Source organism: Neltuma alba, unplaced genomic scaffold, assembly GCF_004799145.2.
Source record: "Neltuma alba isolate B1F8T4 unplaced genomic scaffold, ASM479914v2 tig00013568_pilon, whole genome shotgun sequence".
In the NCBI taxonomy this organism is placed as follows: domain Eukaryota; kingdom Viridiplantae; phylum Streptophyta; class Magnoliopsida; order Fabales; family Fabaceae; genus Neltuma; species Neltuma alba.
Window position 1 is genome coordinate 183,651 of NW_021637769.1, and position 22,686 is coordinate 206,336.

At 30.3% G+C, this 22,686-nt stretch overlaps 1 protein-coding gene across 1 annotated transcript; it reads left to right on the top strand.

Annotated features, from left to right (window-relative positions):
• Positions 1-16,811: 16,811 nt before the first annotated feature.
• LOC114738270 (probable nitronate monooxygenase) lies at positions 16,812-22,352 on the top strand. The gene is made up of 6 exons (XM_028926310.1): positions 16,812-17,168; positions 17,660-17,872; positions 18,458-18,553; positions 19,212-19,357; positions 20,202-20,421; positions 21,946-22,352. The coding sequence occupies exons 1-6, from the start codon at positions 17,034-17,036 to the stop codon at positions 22,138-22,140; spliced, it is 1,005 nt and encodes a 334-aa protein (XP_028782143.1). The 5' UTR covers positions 16,812-17,033; the 3' UTR covers positions 22,141-22,352.
• Positions 22,353-22,686: the final 334 nt, after the last annotated feature.

Consider the following 22,686-nt stretch of genomic DNA (forward strand, 5'->3'; position numbering starts at 1 on the left):
AATTAATAATATTAAGAAAAGGTTAAGAATAGAAGATGTTGCGTAGGGAGAGGGGGGAGAAGCGGGATTTAGAAGCTATGCGTGTGGGTCTGGGGAGCCACTATTTTTAGGTGGGGCCTCCAATAACAATTCAAAGCGTATTTTAATTTTCCCCAGAGGAATCCAAACTCAAAAGCAATGTTTGTATAAAAATTAGGATTCATATAATTTTGTCCCCTAAAATTTAGACCTATTTTAATTTTGGTGCTCAAATTTTAAATCCATAGAATAAAATTTAATTTGTTTTAAAATATTAGTTTTTGAAGATATAACAGTATTAAAATCAGCTGAAACGTTGTAAATAATATTAAATTGGTGATATAAACTCACTAAATACTACCTCCGGTCCTAATTTTAAGAGCTAGTTGATTAATTTGAAGAAATTAAAAAATAAGTTAAGTTAGTTATTTGTAATAAACAGGTATTTTCTTTCTTAAAATATCCTTGTTAACAAGTTTATTGGCTAGAACTTCTATTATTAGAGGGACTATTTTTAAAAAAAAAAAGCACAAATAAAGGAGACAAAATATATTTGAATCTTATAATTAGGATCAAAATAAAAATTAATCGAGATCTTATATTAAGGACTGGAGATAGTAGTATCCAACTGGATTTTGTGTGTGGATAACAAAGGGAAGGAAAAAAAAAAACACCTTCAAAACACAATTGTTTAAACCTTTTTTTCTTGTTTGTTGTTCGCTTAAAGAATTGTTTACCTTTTGAAAACTGTTTTTTTTTTTCTGTATAATTGTTCTTGTTATCTATACAAGATCCAATTAAATATCATCTAATGAATTCCTACCATTATTTTAACATTGCGTATGATATTTCAACAAATTTTAATACTGTTATATCTCTGAAGACTAATATTTTAAGACAAACTAAATTTTAAAGATTAAAACCACGTGTTTGAAACAAATTTTAAGAATAAAAAATTATATTAACCTGAACAATTACTATGAAATCTCAAAATGAAAAAGATAAACACCAAAAAAGGTATGGGGGTGATGCCCAAAATCATGGTATTGTTTATGCAACACGTAAGCATATTGACATCAAATTTGAGTTTAGAATGTCATTTAAGCATAGATATTAGCGTCATCATTAAGATGATTTCCTGCTAAACAAAAATATATACTCCTTCTGGTCCTATTCATGAGTTTTAAATTTGAGAAGTACTATAATCTATTTTATAAGATTTAATTTTAATTTGTCTTAACATTTAATATATTTTTTAATAGTGTCTTTAATTATTTCTCTCTTATCATATTTTGTCACATATTTTATTTCATCATTTTTAACTAATTATTTGATATTCGTGAGTTAGTTATTTAAAGTTTATAATAAGTACCAGAGAGAGTAATTACTTATATATCTCATTTACATGTCAACAAATCACGATGCATTTTGAATATGATGAAACCTATTAATAAGTTAATTTTTTACCTTACGATGGCCACTTATTATTAGATAGTAATTTGTAATTATAATTTATAAATACTTTTATAAATATTTTTTGAACTCTATAGTCCACCTTAATTTTGCTCACCTCATTTTAATTTTTTTCCCAAGGAAAAGGAAAAGATAGAATAATAGGAAGGGACGCGTAAATGGAATAAAAGTGAGCAAGGAGGAACAGAATTGAGTGGGGACTGGGGAGTGGCCCAGCTGAAGGGGACGGTGCCGACTACTAAAAAACCCAGTGAACCTAAAATCCCACTAAGGACTCCTGCCCTGCTCAGGAGGGACCCCCCTCCCACCCCCTCTTTAATTTTCCCATTTTATTCGCACGTAGCTCACTGCATATCCTATGTTATCCCTTACGTAAAGAAATAAAATAAATAAAATGCTACTTTCTTAAAACCTAATTAATATATATAAATGGAAAACCTAATTAATATATATCCATTGCTGTTTAGGCAAGTTTATTACCGAATTTTTTGTTATTATCAAAGGGTAAATCGCAAATTTTCCAAAAAAAAAGTCTCTGAGAACGAAACTCATCGAATTGAATTTCTCATGTTCAAGGTAACTGATGCACTCATATATAATTGTTTTAATAAATATATTAATTTTAATTTTGATAATATCATTTAGAGAGTATTTGGATTCACTTTTTAAAAAAGAGTTTTATTTCAAAATACGTAAAAACACTTTTTTAAACTGTTTTTTGGTGTTTCCAATCACCCCAAGTTGCTTAGCCATATTGCAAGAGCGGGATAGATCAACTAGTGCAAAAATACACAAGGTTTGATATTAATTTATGCTTTTACCAACTCTATCCAATCTTAAATACTCCTCAAGTCCTTAATATAAGACCCGTTTAACTAATTTGATTAGATTAAGGAAGTTAGGTAAGTTAGTTAATTATAAGAAAAGTGACATATTTTTCTTAAAACACCATAATCATCTTTCTTAATATCCATTCTCTCTCTTCTACTTAATTATGGTTGAGAGAGTATCCATAGGGGTATTTTAGAGAAATTGATAATATAATAAATAGATTTTATATTTAAGACCAAAACCAACTTAATAATTGGGTTATATATTAAGGACCGAAGAGAGAAAGAGTTAAGAGTTAAATAACTAATGTGGAAAGATTAGAAAAATTCCATAAGCGAGTTATTGGCAAAAATATGCTAGTTTTTCTAGAATACCAATTTTAACAACCTGCATTCGAAATTACTCACTTAAATAAAAAAACTTTTTAATATATGCAACCAATAAAAATAGTATAAAAAATATGAATTAAATTGAAATTTTATATTTGAAATCAAAACAATCCAAAATTATTGATAGGCCAAATATGATGTGCGTACAATAATGACCTGGTCACTGTGCTATAACCTATTATTAGCAGTAATAGAAACAAGACAAGGAAGGAGCCAAAAAGTCCTAAAAAGAAGGCAGAGGTTTGAAGTGAGTAAAAGTTGGAGGATAATGATAAGAGTGTAGAAAAATTCAAAAGTAGGTGTGTCCGACCATTAATGACATATTTGTTTTGTTCGGTTTTACGCCCCCACTTGCCTCTAGCAAACCCACTACATTATTTATTCCTCCCTTCCATTTCCCTTCATTTTTTGTTTCCTTTTCCTTTAGGTGGAGAAAACAAATCTTCCAAATTTAATTTTAAATACAAAAGCCAGTAAAAATATTGTTTTTAACATGAAACGTAATGTTTAATTTACTTTATTTATTAAATTTATAAAAAATTTCCATAAATTCTTCTTACTGATTTCATGTATTAAAGAAATATTTCATCATTAGGAAAACTGACGTACATTTTTTCTATAACTAACTAATTTGAATAATTTTTTAATATTTTAAAGTTAGTTATATATATTTCTTATATCTAGAAAGGAAGTAAAATAAATCAAGGTGAAACTGTAAAAATAAATTATCCATTACCTAATGGAAATCGGTGAAAGAAAAGCTCACGGGTTGAGAATGAAGAAGCCTCTCGTAAGCTTCAAGTAATCCATTTTGTCAAGGTTTAAGAAATTTCATTAACGTGGATGGTAAAAAGATAACTACAAGTATGTACTCTCATCTACACCCATTAACGTATAAATCTGATGAATAATTAGTCAATAATATAACATATTTATTATATAGTTATTAAAAAATTGTAATTGAACTTTACAGGAAGTTAACTACATCCAATAACTTAACAAAACAGATTACTCTAAACAACTGTACTCAAAATAATAAGTAAATGTAACCAGTATTTTCTCTGATCTCTGCCTCTCTTTTGAAACACAAGTCACTAATTTACAAAATTTAGACAACATCATCATTATTATTTTTTCAAGTTTTCCCCTCTTTATGATATATTCCAGAATTAAGATGGTAAATACTATCTCCGGTTCTAATTATAAGAACTAGTTGACTAATTTGAAGAAATTAAAAAAAAGTTAAGTTAGTTATTTGTAATAAATAAGTTTTTTCTTTCCTAAAATATCCTTTCTAATCAATTGTATTGGCTATACATATTATTATTAGAAAGACTACTTTAAAAAAAAATGTATAAATATTAGAGACAAAGTGGATTAGGATCTTATATTTATGACTAAAATAAAAGTTAAATAAGATTTTATATTAAAGACAGGAGGTAACATGTATTAAGAGAGATAATTAAGACGGGATTAGAATTTTTATAAGATCAGTAGTTCTGAACGGTTTAAAAACATCAACTAATTTTGAAAAATTTCCATAGTTGATTTAAATTATTTAAAAGTGACTTACATGCATAAATGGAAAGAGTTCTATAAATAGTAAGCTATTTAATCACTATGTATATATTAGTAAAATTGTTTTTAAAAAAAATTACAAGATCGTTGGAAGCAGATATAGGTAGAGACCTAGAACCCGAACAACCATACTTCATCGATTTCATATTATATCTATGCTTTTTAATATACTTTTACTATACTCATATTTGAATATAACAATTTTAATTTCTCTCTTTCTAGCTATAACAATAATTGACTTGCTTACCCTATTTTGCTTTCTTTAATCTAATCTAATTTCGAACAATTTCCATATATATATATACTCCCTCCGTTCCTTATTATAAGAGACATTTGATGCTTATAGCATGTTCCTAAATATAAGAGACACTTAAAAGTTGTCTCTACTTTTTTGTGTTGATTTCCTATTTTACCCATATTATTGTCTCCAACTCACACTCTCTCTCCTTTCCACTTCTCTTTCTTTTAAGAATTTACTATTGTTCTCTCTCATGCTCTCTCTCCTTATTAATGAGGGCATTTTTGGGAAAAAAATTATACTTTTTACATATTAATTGTTCTTAACTAATTTTAACTGTTTTTTTTATCAACGTAATTCGGTTATTCGTCTCTTATAATAAAAAACGGAGGGAGTATATATTAACTTTGAAGTATTCACCCTCCTCATTAATCACAATACTTACTATTGCCTCCATTGAAATCCAAAATCCACGGGATATTAAAATACCTTATTTTCCTTCTTTTTTATGAAGAATATAATGAATGAAATGAAAGCGAGGACATTTATTGGTCGCCTAACTTTTGAATAATGAAAAAGAATGAGTCAACTTATGTACCAAGCGTGCACATATTAATTGTGGCTACGTTCATGCATGGCATTCCAATCATTGCTAGGAGGATGAAGCATTTAATATTATCAAACGTAAGTATATAATTTATCGATTGCTTTTATAAATTAGAACAACAAACTCATATCATCCCCAACTTTCGTGCTTCTAGTCGTCATGGTCATAACTAATCTAATCAATAAATGAATATATATTTAGAACAAAATATTTTTAACCATACTGAAACATACTGAAAGTAACTTATAAATTAGACCCGACGCATATAATACAGGCTATTAGTCATAAAAGCATAAACGTACAAGGTAATTAATTTATTTCAAGTTTCCTGTCAGATGTATGCAGGGACCATTATAGTTGGTTGTCTTATAATTAAGTAGAAATTTGTATATTTCCAAATTTGTTGGGTAATATATATAATAAATAGTGTCATTTTCATCATGAGATGGCCTTGTATGCATGCGTGGTGATGATAGAGATATATATAGTTGTGAGGCCTATGCGTGTTTCTCATTTAAATGCAAATTGGGGGACCATTAGGCAAACTTAAATTCCCTCTTAATTATTCGTCCCTTCACCTACTCTTTTTACAGCTGCAACACGCCTTGCCCAACTAAGTCTTCGTCGGCTTCAAAATCTAATTTCGGAGATGTATGTTTGATTCAGTTGATATTATATTTAATACGGCAATAGCAACAAGAACACTTATCCAATTAGATAAGGTCGGTTACATGAATAGCATGCTGTCATTGTGTTCTATCAATAACAAAAACTCTGGATATATTATTAACTAAAACGTCTGATTTAATAACTTTTTGTTTATTGTTCTCTTCGGTTTTCATGAACATCTTTCCAGAGGAATCCATGTTATCCGATCTATGCTCTTCACCGGCATCTCTAAATAGCCTTCTTTGTGCAAATATGAACCACCTAAAACTATTTTTCTTTTTTTATCATTTTTTTCTGTAATGGATGTAACGCGCAACTCTTCCTTATAATGTTCATTAAGAATCTCATTTTTAATTGTATGGCCATACATTTATCAATCTCATTGATCAACATCCTCATTTTTGTTATCTCAACTTTATGATCTTATTGTCCTCTTGAAAATCCAGCATTATTAACTACCATATAGCATTGCTCATATTATATTTAGTATAATAAAGAAAAAATGAAAGCTTGTTTATTATATTTTATACAATGAATCAAATTTTGAGTAACAGAGCACCTACAGCTGTTGAATTTTTTTAAAATGAATTTTCAGAATATTTGTGTTTTTTAATTTCCATATTTTTCTTATATTTGTTTTCTCTTAGTTAAGTGATATCTAGACACTTAATTATCTCATTGAATCGTTTTTTTATTGCTTTTTTTTTTGTAAAACATTAAATTTGTTTAATTTGTTGCCCTCTTTTCTTTTTCGAAGTCAGCAAAAGTTAGATAGACACTGTTTATAGTTAGTACAATAAAAATACTTTTGTCGTGCACCTTGTTGAAAGATTTTTGAATAGATGGTGATAAGCATTGAAATAACTTAAGTTAATTACAAGTTTGCCAATTTTCTCACCATGGTGTTGTATAGACGTCAATAATTTTTATATTCGTGTTTTTCACGCATATGTTAAAACTGTTTTTCACTTATCACTCTTATGAATTAAAAGTTATCCTTGAATAGCCTTGCTTTAATTATGTATTTACATTTTACTAGCAAAATACTCCTCCGGTCCTAATTATAAGACCCAATTGACTTATTTGAGGAGATTAAGGAAGTAAGTTAAGTTGGTTATTTACTACCTCCGGTCCTAATTATAAGACCCAGTTGACTTATTTGAGGAGATTAAGGAAGTAAGTTAAGTTAGTTATTTGTAATAAATAAGTGTTGTCATTCCCAAAATATCCTTGTTAATTAAGTGTATTAGATAGAACTATCATTATTAGAAGGACAATCTTGGAAAAAAATGCATAAATATAAGAGACAAAATGGATTGGGGTCTTATAATTAGGACCAAACAAAAAGTCAAACGGGGTCTTATATTAAGGACCGGAGGTAGTATAATAATAAGTGTTGTTATTCTTAAAATATCCTTGCTAATTAAGTATATTGGCTAAAACTATTATTATTAGAAGGATTATCTTGGAAAAAAAATGCATAAATATAAGAGAGAAAATGGATTGGGTCTTATAATTAGGACCAAATAAAAAGTCAAATTGGGTCTTATAATAAGGATCGGAAGAGTAATTGACTATTCAGCACTAATTTTGTTTTCTAATGATTTGGTACAAAGGACTAAAGCATGAAAGAAACGATTTTCTTAGTGAATAACTTAATAATTTTCACTCAATACAAATTCAACGTATTTATGTTATTTTCATGCATATTTTTTTCATGTATCAGATGAAAAATTGAAAAATAAATAAATAAATGGCATTACATGAAAAACGGCGGATAACGCAATTTGGTATAAGTTTTATATTATTTATATAAATTAATATCTTTAAGATCTTTTATGTCTTAATCTCACCTAAAATGAAAGACAAATAATTTAATCTTATATAAAATTAATGCATTAAGGGATTTTATTTTTAGGATGTTCTTCAAAGAAATCAAACTTAAAATAACCACACACAAAAAGCATCAATTCAATTGCTATTTGATTGTTTGGCCCAAAAAAAAAATTAGATTGTCATGGTGTCATCGATTCTGCCATTATAGGTTTGTATATAAAAATGAAAGAGAAAATTCCATTAAGATAGATTCTCAATAATAAATAATTGTAGAAATTAAAACATATTTTATCTTTGGAAAAATTACACTCAGGTCCCACAGAGCACAATTAATATCAAAAGGTCCCTCGAAATCGCAAAATGATTCTGAAATCCCCAGGGACTTGTGTGTAATTAATTCTAATTGTGAAATTACATAGTTACCCCTGTTAATTTGAACCTATTTACAACCTCAACAGTGGCTGTTAACAACCCGAGAAGAGGTGGTTAACAACCTCAACAACGCCCCTGGCATTCCACAGAGTGAGTTGTCATGAGCACTGCCGAGGTTGTCAATCATGTCTTCTTGGGTTGTTAACAGCCACTGTTGAGATTGTAAACGAATTGCTGCAATAAAATTAGAACCTATTTACAACCTCAACAGTGGCTATTAACAACCCGAGAAGAGGTGGTTAACAACCTCAACAACGCCCTTGGCATTCCACAGAGTGAGTTGTCATGAGCACTGCCGAGGTTGTCAATCACATCTTCTCGGGTTGTTAACAGCCACTGTTGAGATTGTAAACGAATTGCTGCAATAAAATTAACAGGGATAAGTAGGTAATTTCACAATTAGAATTAATTACACACAGGTCCCTGGGGACTTCAGAATCATTTTACGATTTCGAGAGATCTTTTTTATATTAATTGTGCTTTATGGGACCTGAGTGTAATTTTCCCTTTATCTTTCTAAGGCATCATCATCATCATCATCACACACACACACACAAAATAAAGGTGAAGTGTTTAATTAACATCTAAAGCCAACAGGAAACGTCACTTTGTGAGATATATATATATGTATATATATTGTATTAAAACTTTATATGATTTGCAGAGTGGGTGGATAAAATGTTTTCTTAATTATATATGGTAGTATTTTAACCTAAAAAGACAACGTTCATGCATGAGCGTCGAATATGCTCATTCCAATACTCTAAAAGAAACAAGCACATCCAATTTCTTTATGATTTTATTGCAAACCGCAAAATTGTTTATATATAGAATCATGTTTTATAGTGTTAAGAATCATTTTTAGTTAAAAAAGAAGACAATGATTAAGAACTATAATCATGAATCAACCTTTAATTAACTTGCATGCTCTGAGCTACTTTATTTACCTAAAACAAGCATAAATAATTAGCAACACATTGGACCCCCATCCCTTTAATTAATTTATTTTAGGTGTATTTTAAAATTTTGAAGTGTCTTCCAGCCATATGTGTTTGTTATGCTATATAATATCTCAACTAATAAATTATTAGGAGAATTACAATGAGGTTCTAAAGAAAGAAAATAATTACGAAATGACAAAATAAGTTTCAGAAATTGTCATTTTTTACTCTGAAACTTATCATTGTGGGCTGTTTAAATTGTTATTAGGACTTTTTAGTAATTATTTTCCTTCCTTGAGACCTCATTATAATTCTCCCTAAATTATTTCAATATTTGGTGCTCTTCTTGGTCTTAACTATATAAGATAGGTAACTAATTTATAAATATTAAAAAAATTAATTAATTTAGTTATTGGTAAAAATGTACGTTGATTTTTTTAAAAATATTTCTTGTTGATGGAAAACATCGTTTAATTTATTGTTATATTTTATCATGAATTTTTATTTGTATTTAATTTTAGGATTCTAGAATGTTTCCTCTTTAATTTCAAGTATTAGAGTTGAGCTTATGATAACTCATTACGTTTCATCTTGTAAACGCCTTTTGATGAATTGAATATGTAACAATGAGGCTTTTTCTCTTTCCTCTATTTGTTAGATCTTCCCTCTTCACTTGTTTCTATATGTCTCTTCCCCCTCTATTCTGTCTTTCTCTTTTCCTGTCCTACATTAATTGTAGGGGAGCTTCCATGTTTGTACAGAAAAGATGAACAAATTTATTAAAGACTTTATTTCGTAGAACTACCTGTATACGTCTAGTTTGTATCATTATTGATAAGTTAATTTTTTTTTCCATAGCATATTTGTTGCCAATCAAAAGTAAACAATATTACTTCACCAAAAAAAAAGAGTAAACAATATTGATATTATTAGATCAAAACTTCAGCCTCGGAATGTGACTCAAGCATGCATGAAAATGAAAGCTATGGATTATAACAGCTACGTACTTAGTAGGAAATTAAGGCATAGCCAGCTGGTTCGGTGTGAACACTTTGAGCCAATTATTAATGACGCCTATAATTTAGAAAAAGATAAATATTATATCTGAAATTTTTAAATAAAAAATTTGTGGCAAGAATCATGAAGCTAAGTACCCACTATTCTTGTAAACTATGTTTTCTTTAAAACGTCTTATTTATATAACTCTACCTTATCACTCTATTAGCTATTTCTAAGTCACTTATAGGGAAAAAAAGTTTGTTTCTAAATATAAATCACTTGTAAAATAATTAGTAAGCTTTTTTTCAATTTTATCCTATTAATTAAAATAGGCGAGGTAAAATATAAAAGAGTATTTTTTTAAAATACCCTTCCTTTAATAGGGGCAAAAAGGTAAGGGTTTAAATTACAAGTGACTTGTAAATAGAAACATAACGTTACAATTGTTTTTTTGGGATGATTTTAACAAGCACTTCTAAAAGTTTACCTTCTAAGTTGATTCTTTTTTTTTTTTTTGAAGTTTTTGAAACTTCATGCCATGTGATGGAAAAACATAATAGTTCAGGGTCATTAAAAAATAACAGAAGCGCATAGTCGAAGTGAAAAGACAATATTATATTATATTAAATAATCTAATATGGGGGGAAAAAAGGTATCATTAATATTGGTTCATAGTGGATTGGCGGTGATGATCATGATTGCTCGTAACTTCAATAAGAGCAAAAGGACAAAAAACGAAAAGAAAATATTATTTAGTCTCCTTCTTAGTTTACTAGATGATAAGACTTTTTTAGAGTAATTAATGAGTAGAATCTAAAAAAAATTAAAATAAAGGAGAATTAATATGAGGTCTCAAGAGAAAAAAAACAACCACAAAAAACCTCAATAATAAGTAAAAAGTTGTCATTTCATATGTTGAAATTTGTCATTGGAATTTTTAATAAGAAAAAAATGATAAAAAAAGTTAAAAATTTGTAAATGTTAAATAAAAAATACTAACAAAAAATTTTGTTATTTGTAAATTCAATATTATCAACGTTAAATAAAGTATTATTAATAAACCTGATTTGGGATTTAGTAATTTTCAGTTTTTTTGTCATTCTCCCTTTTAATAATCATGTTTATTTTTTGAAATTTTATAACAAATCTCCCTTTGTGATGCTTTTTAAAAAATACTCTTAGAATTTAATGATTAAAGTTTTACGCGTAAAGATTAGAATATCCTAATAAACAAAAATATTATTAAAAAGAAATAATTAATATGAAATACAAGCGCGAATTGAACTTTATATTTAGAGCCTAATTAAGACACTAAAATGTACTTTATGTTTAAAAATCGAGAAGGAGTAATTGATTAATGTCAAACATGGCCCCGACTTATAACCCCACAGATAATAAATCCAAACAAATCTTAATTAATGATGACTTATCAACAAACAAGAAGCTGTGTGATGGAAATTCCGGTCAAGATTGGCAGAAGAAATTAATTAGTTAAAAAATTTAGTGGAAATTTGATTAAATCAATGGTTAAAAAGTTGACTTGGACAATTAAAATCGGTCTGAACTCCTTTTTTTCCCCCTTTTTAAAGAAAGATTATTAAAATCCCTAATATTTATAGCATGTGAATTAATATCTTTACATATTAAATTTAATGATCGATAGAATCAAAAAATATTTATCTGTGTAAATGATGTGTTTTTTTTTTTGGCCTTGAGAAAAAAGAATAATAAAGAGAAGTGACAGAATTTAACAAGTCTCACTTAAACTTTTTTACCCCAAATGTGTGATACTGTACAAAAATATTTAAACATTATTCAAAATGATTGTACATTTTTCTCAAAAAAATGTTGTACTTTATATTTTTCCAGAAGAACTCATCGAATAAACTTTAAATGCATATACGTTGAAAGGATCAAATCAGGATATTGATAATGAAACATCAGAATTAATTAATTCATATATCATCCCATAAATAATTAGACTCCATAGGGTACCACACATTCGATATCCAGCCTGTTTTGATGGCTAAATGAAATCTGTCTTGTTATGTCCAATTAATTTAAAATTAAAAAAACAGCCTCTAGCACTCACTAATATCCAGTTAGTCATATAATTTAATCAAGCTTTTTGATTAGATTAATCCAAGATGAGCAAGTGGCCGTGCACGTTCGTCAAGCCAGAAATCCTAGAATAGATATATATGTTGATTATGAGGAAACATTATCTCTATTTTATAACCTCACCTAGTCACAACAACACACTAATGAAATATTAATGAGAAAACTAACTCATTTATCCTTTTATGCTCAACTCAATTATAATTCAGTCTCTAACATTGATTCGGTGCAACTCATCGGTCTTTATAACTTAACCATCTCAAAGTTGGTTTCTACATTTTTAAAAAAATAAAATTTTATGTTTCATAACTTTAGAACTGAAGTTTTAAATGATCAGAATCATATACAGAGAAACTAAGTTGTAGTGAGTTAAAGTTTAAAAACTAAGTTTTAACATAAAAATTATAAGAATTGAGTTATACTGCGTGCAATTTTAATGAGTGAGTTTACTGAGTCAAAATCATGTGAACCTAAATATTACTTTTTTTTTTGTTTTTCAGTATTAATTAATGTTGAAGATGATTTGGAATTCCATGGGTTGTGATCTTTCTAGGAAGCAGCTTAATAAAGTAAAAAGAGCAAGTTGCGGAATAAAGTTGAGAGTTCAAAGTGAAATGAATTATTGAACGTAAGAAAGGACCCATATATTGACTTCCAAATTGGCTTCTTCTATACATTATTGAGGAGCTGAATTCAAAGTCATACACAAAGTGGCATACTTCTTTAGACATTTTAGTCTCTTGGGAACTACGCACACACACATCAGATCTCACTTTAGTACACCATAACAACAGCTAAGATTATTGAACTTTAACTATTGACATGCCAATTAATGTTTAACGTTTATATACACGCCTATACAAGACATCTAATATTGAATAGGGAAAATGATATAAAAAAAATTAAAAATTGTAATATTTTAATTTAAGCACTTAAGACTTCAAAATTTTAGGGAAGGAAATAATTTATGCAAATGTAATTAAATGACAAAATTGCTCTTGTATCAAAAAGTTTATTAATAAGTTATAAACTAGTAATGATAAGTGTTAAACAACAATGATGAGAAATGTTTTCACAATAACAAGTTATTTATTAATAAACTATAAATTGACAATAACAAGTGTTGAATAACCAATGATAAGAAATGTACGGATAATGATAAGTTTGATAACTTTTTTTAAAAAAAAATATGATACAAGAGTATTTTAGCCATTTGACCATATTTGCAAAATATCAGATCAAATATCACTTCCTTTCATGAGATTTTGACCTCTTAAGTGTTTGAATTTAAATATTGCAATTTTTAACTCATTTATTTGGGTCATTTTTCCTATTGAATATTGATATCAAGCAAAGAAACTGAGGACTTTATTTTGATTTTAAGTGTAGGATGTTAATTTGTTTTATCTCTCAAATTTATAATTTTTTTTCAAATTATTTTTATTGATTGCACATGTTGGATGAGGCTTTTCAGCTATGGAATTATTTCTTAATGCAAATAATTAGCAGGGTAACTTATGAAAACTAATACTTATTTTTTTCAACAAATACTTACTTATTAGAAGATATTTCTAGAAGTGATATATAATTCTTATTATATTTCACTTGATGGGGGCATTAATTACTGTACTTAACTTCACTAAGTTTAATCACGGAAAAATAGACATTATAAAGAGCATATAATTTTTTAAAAATAACATAATTTTTGGCCAAAAACAACATCAATTACTATCATTTTTAATGTATTAATTTTACTTCTTAATCTACCTAATAAAATCCTGAAGAAAGACACAAAAAGAAACGGACGAGTATTTAACAAGTTTGTCAAGTTGGCTACTTCTGGATAGATGGATTGGCAATAATGTACTACCCCATATCCTTAATATAAGAGTCAGTTAACTAATTTGAGTATATTAAGTAAACTAATTAAGTTATTTATTTGTAATAAGAATGTGTTGTTTTTTCTAAAATATCCTTACCAATCAAGTGTATTGACTAGAACTATCATCATTATAAAAACTACTTCAAAAAAACAGATAAATGTGATAGACAAAGTGATTAGAGTCTTATATTTAGGACCAAAATAAAAGTCAACCGAGCTTTATATTAAGGACCAGAGGTAGTATAATATTTGAACTTTAATTATTAATTAAGACTATTGGCGGACCCAACTATAATTAATGAAAGCTTTATCTTTGACTCGTAATTAGGATTAAAATAACAAGAACCTTATCTTCACGTATTCATTATTTAGATGTGATTATTGTTTGCTTGCTTGCTCCACCACCAACATTGCAAAACAGCTTGCTCTCCCTTTAGTTTGGGTAGTAAGGCACGTTGTTCCTTAATATAATCTATCTCTAATCCGTTTTGCTTTATTTTACTTTAATGTGATTCTTTAATTTTACTTTTCAGTTTCATTTTTAACCTTTAATTTGAAGAAGTCACCCACATAATGTCGCTCTTGCTTTCTAACCTTTTTTAAAGAAAATTTTTACTTTGAGAAAAATTAATTATTTAATTCATATAGTTTTGACTTAATTAAAACTTGGTCATTAAATTTTGACCAGATGTAATTCAGTTCCTGTAAATTTAAACTTGATTAAACTTTGATATGATGTAACTCAATTTTTGTATAAAAAAAAATTTTCGGCACAGGGTTTTACATTATTTATGTTTAATGTGGTTAATTTACAAAAACCAGCTAATATTAGAAAAGAAAATTTGATTTATGTTTTAATTTTTTAAAAGAAGAATATGAAGAGCCGTTGAGTTTTTTATTGGGCCTCTTCATGGCTGGAAAAGAGAGATTGGCCCAGATAGAGTTAGGACATGGCAGACGAATTGTATGATTGGGCCGTTTTAGAAAGAGGACATCTGAGCCCAATTAAAATAAAGGCCCATATTTGTCCAAACTCTGACCTCAACGTGGATCTTCCCTTCCATATGCAATAGGTACATGAATCTAATCAAGATGTATAATCACCAACAGGAGTTGTTGAGTCTAGTAGAAGAGGCTAATCCCTCACAATATAATGAATCAAGATTTGAATCCCTATTAGGATATGTACTCATATTTAATACCCGACAGTGCCTCGATTAGGATTGTCTCTAATAAGAGGATATCTATGTTTTAGCTAAAGGAAAAAAAAAAATCAAGATGTATAATCCATACAATCACCGAGAGCAATTAAATGCGTCCAATTTAATTGGATAAAAAAAGTAGTTGATATAATTAGGATTTTTGTTTTACATATTAACTATTCAATTCAATTCCTTATTCTGGGATGTTCTATATTTGATTTATTTCTATATGCTACTTGATTTGGCTTACGCATATGCAGATTTTGCATTTATGTTTATAACTCCCATCAAACGCCAAGTGAAAAAAAAGGCTCATTAATAATTAAAAATAATAATAATAAATGGTATCACATATTCCAATTTTCATGAATAAAACCCCTTAATTATCTGCAGAGTGCGATCTTCCTTTGATGAACAAAGTGCAATGGATTGTTATGGATAGCGATAGGTTGGCAACAAAAGTTGTACTTGTACACTCAAAATAATTTGATGGGCCCAGGTATTCATTAATGTCTAAGGTTGTTGTTGTATTTGATTTCCCTTGTTTATATGTTCAATATTATATTGTTTTTTTAAAAACGAAAAATCACCTCGTGATGGGGATGAGTTTGATTTTGGTTTTCCTGCTTCTTTGCCTACAGAACGCTTCATTTACCAATAAGACTAGGTTTAGCGGAATGTGGTTAATTTCTCACAATATAATGAATTAAGGCTTAAATCCCGAGATGTATACATTTAGTACTCAACAGTATCTTGAAAATGATTATTTTCAACAAAAAAAATACATGTGCTTACCACGTTTCAGTTCATGAATCTACTTTCTGACTCACAAGCAAGAACAAGTCCCCACAATATGTTTGTAATTACTCCCATAAATCTATTATTATATCTTTAATGTTCGTATGGGTTGAACATTAGGGTTATTATGTTTCTATTGAGTCTGTTTGGTTTTTGGTTAGTCTTAGTAACAGCTTGAGCTTCAATTGGTCTCTGCTTAGGTTCTAAAATTGAAACCCCATAATATGCATCTTTTTACTTTGTTTTAAATAAAATTGTTTCCTTATCAAGAAAAATGAAATTAAAAGAATTTTTTTAAGACTTGTAAAATGTATTTGGAACTTGGAAGTAAACAATTCAAATCGTCCTCCAAGACACCATTTCTTTTTCAAAGTTTCTTTTTTTTTTTTGGGGGTTCCTCGATTCTCTAAATTATTGTCCTTGTGTTATTTTTTTTATACTCTATTACTAATATCATTTTGATTTTTATAAAAAATACTGTCGCTTAATATAAAATCTAATTATAAAATTGATTTTAATTTTAAATATAATATTTATTTTTTATATTTATCAATTTTTGTAAATTACCGTTATTGATACTAACGTATTTTATAAAAAAATATATCATATTTATTATAATTAATTAACTTACTCAATTTTTTTTAATTTAATAAAATTAAGTTAAATGTGTCTCTATGTTAAACATCATACCAGCTTATGACCATATGCAAGTATGTACAGGGGGAAGAGTGAGGGAGGATGTAAATAGCGGCGGCTCGTGGGCAGGCCAGTCCTAGTGCGCGCAATAATATAATGGAATAGTCAGTCAGTATGAATGCGGCATGCAACTTCGTCTGCTTTGGAAAAAATGAATTTACGGTGAAATGATTGATGTTGAGCTCAGGAGGATTCTGACAAGAACACATACCTGATTGCTTACGCTGATCACAACAGAACTATGCCTGCCTTTATATAAATCATGTCTGCTTCCCCCTCTCTTTCTCACATCCCTCTTGGATTTCCACCTATTAAGCTCCCATTTCATGGCTTGGAGAGGAATTTTAGGTTTCGATTACGGCATAGTTCAGGCTCCTTTGGGCCCCGATATCTCTGGTCCGCATCTTGTCGCCGCCGTCGCCAACGCCGGTGCTCTCGGATTTCTCAGAGCCCCTGATTGGGTATGCTATCCCTCTATTTTAAAAAAAAAAAAAATTGTTTTCCGTTTTTCGCTGAAAATAATCACTGCTTCTTCACTGGTTTCGAACATACCATCATTGTTACGTGCTTTCCAGTTTTAATATAGAGTGATCAATTCACCTTGAGTTTTCCCCATGACGCTATCGTTTTATTTATTATTTCAAAAATTGACTGCACCAATCATCTGGTTATCAGACTGGCAGGCCGTTCTAGACTTAAGCTTCCAAAAATTAGTGACGGCATGAGATGCTGCTGAAACTATTGCTTTTCCCCCTTGTAATGATTGCATTGTAATCTTGAATCTGCAATAGAACGAACTTCGTTTGTATATCTCTGAGTGTCATTCAGAATCCAGGAAAAGAAGAAGGAACAGAAGAAAAATGCTCTCCCCCCCCCCTCTGGCTTGGATTCGTACTGTATCTTTGACGTGAATGTTGCAATTTGTTATGTTTGATCGGAATTTCTCCATCAGGAATCGCCGGATTACTTGAGGGAGCTCATAAAGAAAACTAGGACCTTAACTGACAAACCGTTTGGGGTTGGTGTTGTTCTGGCATTTCCCCACGAGGAGAACTTGAAAGTCATTTTGGAAGAAAAAGTTGCGGTCTTACAAGTTTATTGGGGTGAATGTTCAAGGGAATTGGTTATTAAGGTTCATTCAGCTGGGGTCAAGATTGTTCCCCAAGTAAGTAATTAATTCCATCTGTATCAATGATACGTCCTATATGCAAATGCTACTTGGAAGTGGTATGAGAAATTGGTATTCATGTTTATATCATGTTAACTTGGTTCAATATTATTGGATTTGAATTCTGTGAAATATGTGAAGTTTTACAAATTATATACTTCAAAAGTTCCAAATTATGGTTAATATCCGAGCAGAATTAAGAGCATGGAACTTTGTATTGTCCTTGTGTGGAAAATGCAAGGACAATTTGTTCCCCCTCAACTAGGACAAGATTTTTCAAGGTTAATATTCCTTGTGATGTTCAAATGGCATTCTAACATATCGATGATCTTTGAGTTGGATGCCCTCTAATTTCCCTTTCCCTTTAAAATAAATTGAAAAATGTATGAAATAAACTGGAAAGTGAAAAGTGGAGCAAGAAACTGGGTAATTTTGGAGACCTGTGATTTAGATTAAATGAAAGATTGTGTTTTTTGGGTCAGGCATGCTGCTTTCTGATTGTAGTTTTCTATTGCATACTTTGTGGTTGCTTAGCTTTTACTGATATTAGAATCTGATCTGTCACTTGTGATCCTATTGGAGGTTGGGACTGTAGCAGGAGCAAAAAAGGCAATTGAAGCAGGTGTGGATGGGATAATTGTACAAGGAAGGGAAGCTGGTGGTCATGTCATTGGTCAGGTGTGCAACCTTATCCTAATTCTAGAGTGTGAACAACTTCACGACCATTGGTTATTTACTTCAGTGCTCATATATAAGTTTGTTGTTAGCTTACCGTAACAATAAGTACGATAGCTGGTATAAAATAAGGCCTGTAATTGAATACGATTCAACAAGCAGTTCTTGTAATTTCTGCTCTAAAATTTTCTGGGAGCCTTCATGATCTGCTTAGTATCGTGCCTCTCTAGTTCAATCTCTCTACAGCTTTAATTATTATTGAAATGAAGATCGTTTTTACTAGCAATAACTCTGACTCTCAGAGCTAGTCTTCAAGTATTTTTAGTATCTATTACTCAAACTGTCATCACATGGCCAAATAATCAGAGAAAGAATAATAAATAGGAGTAGAAATTAAATATGTATAAGACTCAACTTTTCTCTTTACATCTATTCCTCTTTCTCTTCAACTGTATTGTATACAATCAATTATAACTACAGTGGATCCATCTCTGTTGTACTTCAAGGGAGAATCTAGTCTCATTATTCTCCCAGCAACTATTTAACGCGGCTGCATATGAGTGATAGCTAATAGTATTTTTAAGCACTGACGTATGTCAGTACATGTTTAATACAGCTGCTGAGTGATATTGTTGCTTTCATGTTCTGCATCTAATTCCAGGAATCTTTAATAGCACTGGTGCCTCGGGTGGTTGATCTTGTTGGAGACAGAGACATACCTGTTATTGCAGCAGGAGGAATTGTGGATGCACGAGGATATGTTGCTGCTCTGGCACTTGGTGCCCAAGGCGTCTGTCTAGGAACTAGGTTAGATATATTATATTTTACTAGAAACATATTTAAGGAAAGTGTTCTTATATTCCAGCAGGTATCTCTTAGCATATTCAACAGGTGTTGAGGGAAAGGTTCCTATATAGTAATTTTTTAAGGCTAACCGCAGAATATAAAATCAGACATTGTTCCTTGCGAGGTCTGATAATGAATTCACATTGTGCCTGTTTAACTTAAGATCTCTATAGGTTGGCTGGGGACAACACTAGAGCAAAAGGAAATGCTTTAATTTATTCTTCAATAGATTGACTGAGTTCTCAGCCGAATGACCCTATCGGTTTATAATCTTTCCAAAATCATTTTCCTAGAAGAACAGTGATAGCTGTATGTTAACAAGATTTGAAATATAAATTTTATCTAGATATCTATCCAGAATGTTTTCTGTTTTGTAATTTTTTTATACTCTTTATCATCTGTGACCAATGATTCTCTATGCGCATTCTCATCTCTATGTGCCTAGTTATCCACTTAAGCCTTTTCTTATCTGCATCTTACCCTTATCCTAAGTTGCTACTAAATAGAAGGATCTTACCAACATTCGTAAATGATAAATCACAGCACATATTGAACTGCTGGGTCAGAAAAATTGCATGCTGTCTTATAGCATTGTATCAGTATCAGCTAAGTTCATGAGTTGGAGAAAAGCTTTGTATCAGTCATGATAGAATCAAGACTAATTTTAGCTGACGAGGATTTGAACAATAGGACTGCCCCCCCCCCCCCCATTACTACTTTGCTTGAATGACATACTCGGTTAAAATCTGACTCATTTCTGCCTTATATCCCTTGTGTATTTATACTTGAAGAATCTTGTTTTCAGGTTTCTAGCCACTAGGGAAAGCAATGCTCACCCTACATACAAGAGGAAATTGGTTGAGCTTGATGAAACTGAGTACACTGATGTATTTGGCCGGGCGAGATGGCCGAGCGCACCTCAGCGTGTGCTGGTGACAGCTTTCTTCAGCGATTGGAGATCCCTTCCACCCCATGAAAATGAAGCCAACCAGCCCATCATTGGCCATTCAAAGATTAATGGATTGGTAAGGTTCCAGCTTATGCATATTTCTTTGGTTTTTTTTTTTTGGGGGGGGGGGCGCAGGGGATAAAGCTTATGCATATTTCAATAGCATGTACGTGAGGGCGTTTAGCATGTATTAATTGATGCTTTGCACTCATTTGGTACATAGAATTGAGTGAAAAATGAGAAAAAAGCAAAGTGATTTGAAGATGAAAAATAACTTTAGTGCCCTTATTTAAAGAAATGATGAAAATGAATTAGAACTTTTGATTAATATAAGATACTGTGGGGCCTGAATTTCAGCTTTCAAAACGCAAAATAAGAACAAATAGAGTTGCCACCAACATTTTTTGAAGGAGAACTCTGGATGACCTTTAGAACAAAAAATGGTCTGCAAAAAGAGAAAAGAATATGGGAGTCACAAAAAGAGAAAAGAATATGGGAGTCACCTGCACCCATTCGTCAAAATAGTTACCTTAAGTTAATTGCAAAATGGCACCTTTTACCAGAATACTTTTTTACCTCCCCCCCCAACATGGCATGAAAGAAGTAAATGAAATTTGTTGGTTAATTCTCATTCAAAGTAAAGCGGACAAAATAACATGTGTTAACGATTATTTATAAACTTTAGTCTGGCCTTAGAAATTAAAGATGAGAATATTCTAGAAATTCTAAAATTAATTTTAAATATTCAAAAAGATAATAATAAGAAAAAATTGCTGAAAAATCACTCATTACAAAATTTATTAGCCAAAGGCACATATAAAATTTCAAGTGGAATTTTTTTTCAGTAGTATGCAACGTATATTTAATTACATATAAAATGAAAGACATTTGCACATAAATGATAATATGTTGTACATAGTTGAAAAAGATTTTCATTCAGTCAAAAACCTGAGTTTTTAGGTACCTCTGGGCAATAAATTTTTTTGATGGGAATTTTTCAACGATTTTCCCTAATAATAATTGCTAAAAGACAACAATAGCTCACATATTACAATAATTAAAATAAAATATTCCTAAATCTTAAAATTGATTTTTAAAAGTCTGATGAGTTTTCAGAATCTTCTTATGAAAATTCAATTTCTTTTCTTGTTTCCATCCTAGAGTCTATGAGTTCTTTTTCTTGGTTGGTCTAAGTTGGGATTGAGCTAAAGCCTAATTTATTATTGAGTACCAAGTTCACCCACCTCGATTTCAGCCTATGTTTGAAGGTCGGGTAGTGGTCCAATTTCCAAGACCAAGATCAGCCCTCGTTTTATCTTCATATAAGCAACAGCTTGTTCTAAAATTGAGGGAAGACAAAAGCTAGATGACGAATTTAACATGTGTTACAAATGAATATGACTTTCTGTCTAAAGCCTAGGCTTGCTTATTATGTTGGAGTGAATGGCCTATTCCACCAGCATAGATTTTACATGTTATTTGAATGTTGGAGAATCACACTTTGTTTGATGCTACGAATTTCTAGCATGAAAACTATATTCTATGTAGTGTTTCTGTAACTGCACTATTCTGCATAATCCCACATTTTTCTATCGAACAGGAGAAAGAGATTCGTCGATTTGCGGGAACAGTGCCAAACATGTCAACTACAGGGGACCTGGAAAGCATGGCTATGTATGCTGGGCAAGGTGTTGGTCTCATAAGGGAAATCCTGCCTGCTGCTGAAGTTGTGAGAAAGTTGGTTGAAGGTGCTCAGCTTCTGATTCACCAAAACTTCCAGCAGCAGTACAAGTGAAGTCGTAATATAGAGTAGACCTCCCACTGTTTCTTACTGAATCTGCCTCTTGTTTAAATTCAGATATGTTTTCCGGTGTGTGATGTTTGCAAGTTGAGGCCTCACTGGTTTGAGAAACAATAAGTGTACTCCATTTGAAGTTTTCAGCCTTGATCAATAAAGACAGAAATTTACCTTAGCCTGCATGAGGGATTATTTTCCCTTGAATCTTAGCTGCTAGTTGGGAGTCTTATTAGCTCTAATATCTTAATTCACTTTATCTTTCAAATTATAGTCAAATTATTTCCTATTAAACATTGATCATCCATATTAAAGGAAAGTTTTTTTTTAATTGGCAAGCTACTGCTTGCTTAGCAGGTTCAAACCTCGATTCTTCATGTTGTAAGAGCGCATCCTACGCCATCAAGCAAAAAGGCCTTGGACAAAAGAACGTTTTCTATATAGGGTAGTTTCTGTTGTAAATTATTCAAAAGAATATTATAGAAAAATTAACATATTTTTTTTTTTACAAACAAGTAACTTAACTGACTTACTCAATGTTTATAA

Bases quoted from the DNA above. Each gene is read 5' to 3' on its own strand.
- LOC114738270 (XM_028926310.1), top strand. From the start codon at position 17,034: ATGGCTTGGAGAGGAATTTTAGGTTTCGATTACGGCATAGTTCAGGCT. The intron at 19,358-20,201 runs GTTAGATATATT...TCTTGTTTTCAG, and splicing joins GGCGTCTGTCTAGGAACTAG to GTTTCTAGCCACTAGGGAAA. The intron at 20,422-21,945 runs GTAAGGTTCCAG...TCTATCGAACAG, and splicing joins ATTCAAAGATTAATGGATTG to GAGAAAGAGATTCGTCGATT.